This window comes from Temnothorax curvispinosus, unplaced genomic scaffold, assembly GCF_003070985.1.
Source record: "Temnothorax curvispinosus isolate PA1 unplaced genomic scaffold, ASM307098v1 QBEX01007622.1, whole genome shotgun sequence".
In the NCBI taxonomy this organism is placed as follows: domain Eukaryota; kingdom Metazoa; phylum Arthropoda; class Insecta; order Hymenoptera; family Formicidae; genus Temnothorax; species Temnothorax curvispinosus.
This window is the reverse complement of record NW_020217402.1, coordinates 3,616-6,716: the sequence shown is the minus strand read 5'-3', so window position 1 is coordinate 6,716 and position 3,101 is coordinate 3,616. Positions and strand designations below refer to the sequence as shown.

Here is a 3,101-nt window from a genome sequence, read left to right as displayed (position 1 = left end):
AAAAAGAATCTCGATGTATCCCTAATAAAATTAGGTGAAATATCATCTTGCTCTTGATATGAAATTAATTATGAAATTAATATAAAATTAAATTATTGCTTATCGTACTTATTATTACTTTTCTTTCTTGTACTATCTCGATTGTGAATTACGTCATTGAGTATTACGTGTTATAATTTTGTTCCCAAGACATAAATAATAAATTCTATACAAATTTAAAGTAACAAAAGATAAAATAGATAATAAAAAGCGAAATAGAAATATAGAGTATCCAAAGGAAATTATTTGACTTGCACATTGTATTTGAAATTTATTCATATATTCGGAACTCCAAGATAATATTTCATCTGTCTTTGGTTACAAACAAATGCAACGAACGAAGCAAGGTGTACTTACCCATGACGGCGGCCGCCTCGCTACCCTCCTCATTAACTTCGATGAAAGCTTTTTGGACGACTTTGTCGATCTTTAACTGTATATCCGAAATGCCACCAAATTCAGCGCTGTCGCTGAACGGTTTATCGAGACCCATCTATAACAAGTAGGATACGAGTAAGATACGATGTCGCATTTATATTGCTTAATTATCGACGAAACATTGCGGCGTACCTTCTGACACAACGTATCTCCAAAATTCAATTTGGACTCGGTCTTGAACTTGGGCAGGAACACTCGGACCACGCGTTCGTACGTTTGGGCGAGGCGGGTGTTACATTCCGCGCTAACTTCCCCGAGTTTGTCGATCAGCGCAGCTAGACCGTCAATTTTATTGGGTAGGATGATCACCATGCTGACCTCTTTATTCTGCGACAATAAAGATTAATTCCATAAAGAGAAATGATTCGTAAAGGCCCGAAATACACAATTGTGATGAAAAGCAGCAAAATATCTCAAACGTTTGATTAGATTTCTTTCGAAAATTTGAGAAAGCAACATACCGCGTACGGCAGCTCGATGCATTTAGCGTCGTATTCCGGCAATTCGGCGTACTTGTAGTTGTCCTTTCTGTACATAGTAGGAACTTTTTTTACGGTGTTGGCGTCAATGTGGAATGGACGGTCCGTGGTAGCCTTAGGATCAAACTCGTGGGCCCATTTGCCCTTGAAGTACACCGCGTTTGCGAGTATCAGTACAGTAAAAGGATCCACGTCGTCTACAATAAATAATAAAAGTTAGCATGAACATTATTCTTAATTCGGTTCAGTAAATCAGTAAATTTTTATATAACTATAATATGAAAAAAAAAAATATATATATATACACGAATATATTATCCACAGAAAGCGAAGGTATCTAGGCGTTTTATTACTTTGTTCTTCGAATTTAATTGTTTTATGTTATCTGTTTAATTTATTTGTGCAAAATAAAAAATCACATTTTTGGTCGGCATAGAATTACATAGTGAACGCGTATGTATGAATATACGTAAATCGTTCTTTACCGGGACTAATAATGCTGTCGATGCGATTGTTGGTTTTCTCCTTGCACCAGGTATTAACGATGTTCGCGGCTTTGTCGCCTTTAGCGAAGTCTACCGACTGAATGTCGGAACGATAGTACGTCTCAAGATCCTGTTTGTACTCAGGTTTTACTGGGAAAATTTTGCCGATAAATATCTTGTTAGCGAGCTTCAAAGTGACATTCTCAACATTCTGAAAGGATAACATTTCATCTTCGATTAGTACTATCCTACGTGTGTCATAAAATATACCACAAAATATAATTAAAACTAATAATTATATATACGGAATATTTGTATTCTCTCCATAAATATATATTCTATCATATTTTATAAATAATACTTTATAATTCTCTGTAAATTTGATAGTCCAAAAAGTAATATTTACATTCTATAAATATTATTCTACATTTTATCAAGTTCTGAAGATTTACGTTCTGCAAATGGCTTATTGTGCAAATATTACGTTTCACAATATATTGCAGTTTGATAATTACATTCAATTTATCGATGAGATTCTGGTAACCTTCCCGAGTCTGTGATTTCTTAGCTGGAAGCTTGAGAACATCTTTAAACTGTGCCTCGGTATCTCCGACAGCGCCGTCAGCAGCCATGCTCAGAACGATGTTGGCGCTCAGGGGAGAGCATATCAAATTGCCTGGTGCTTCTTTTGCAACATTCTGAAAAACGGACATTTTCAAATTAACTATACGAAAGCTTCATTCATTACGAATATCAGTATATCAGAAAATAATGAAATTGATTTGAGAATTAGGTGTTTCTTTTTTATTATTTTATTGCCGGCGTCAAGTCACTGATATGGTACTATGTATAATAGTACCTAAGTTAAGATTAGTCGTATAGATTTTGCTAAAGCTGTTTTCTCATAATTGTTGATATATAATATGATATTACATTAATAAATAATACGAGAGTATACAATTGTATGCAATATCAGAGTCTAATAGAACTTCAAGAATATTTAAATTCAATTAACATACCTTGACTAAGTTGGTAGAGAACAAATGAGCACCCTGAGAAACAGACTGAATGGCCAAATTATTTCCAGTTGGTGTGGCCATGGTTGATGCAAACAGGCAAAAAATGCCAAGAAAGTTCTTTGTACTGTAATAACAATAAGATTTAATATTAAATATATTCATCGCAAAATTCAGTATAGCCATCAATAATAGTCAAGACGCATAATAAAAAAACAAAAGTTACAAAGCTATTTCTACTGGATAAATAATTCTAATATGACATAAAGTTTTAAATACTTTTACGTTTATACGATCCAAAATAAAATAAACAATATCTCTTTACTAATCTGATATTTTAATACAATAATAATACCGCGTTGTTAAATAAAATATAACGCCGCGGAAAGAATCATCGCTTTGAGCGTTATAGGATTAATTACTGACGAAAATTGATGAACACGTGCGCTCGAAGGTCGCACATAAATCAAAATGAGGTGTCGGACATGTCGTCCAAGGTAAACACGTGTTCGTTAAAAATCTTCTACATTCACATATTCACAAATTGTGTACTTGCACAATATTTGAGCCTTTCAAAAAGCGATATAAAGATTGGAACGATCCGAAGGCCAATAACAGTGTTAGGTTTTTATACAAGTAGCGAA

General features: G+C 33.9%; 1 protein-coding gene across 1 annotated transcript; it reads right to left on the bottom strand.

Moving 5' to 3' along the window:
- Nucleotides 1-328: 328 nt before the first annotated feature.
- On the bottom strand, nt 329-2,577 carry LOC112457215 (serine protease inhibitor 3/4-like). The gene is made up of 6 exons (XM_025020143.1): nt 2,461-2,577; nt 1,957-2,139; nt 1,442-1,652; nt 939-1,153; nt 610-804; nt 329-532 (listed from the first exon to the last, which is right to left on the bottom strand). The coding sequence occupies exons 1-6, from the start codon at nt 2,539-2,541 to the stop codon at nt 344-346; spliced, it is 1,074 nt and encodes a 357-aa protein (XP_024875911.1). The 5' UTR covers nt 2,542-2,577; the 3' UTR covers nt 329-343.
- Nucleotides 2,578-3,101: the final 524 nt, after the last annotated feature.

What these genes read in the sequence shown, in the direction of transcription:
- LOC112457215 (XM_025020143.1), bottom strand. Translation starts at nt 2,541, where the DNA reads ATGGCCACACCAACTGGAAATAATTTGGCCATTCAGTCTGTTTCTCAG. An exon ending in TCTCTACCAACTTAGTCAAG is followed by an intron (nt 2,140 to 2,460) that starts GTATGTTAATTG and finishes TCCGTTTTTCAG; the next exon opens with AATGTTGCAAAAGAAGCACC. An exon ending in CGACAGCATTATTAGTCCCG is followed by an intron (nt 1,154 to 1,441) that starts GTAAAGAACGAT and finishes TATTTATTGTAG; the next exon opens with ACGACGTGGATCCTTTTACT.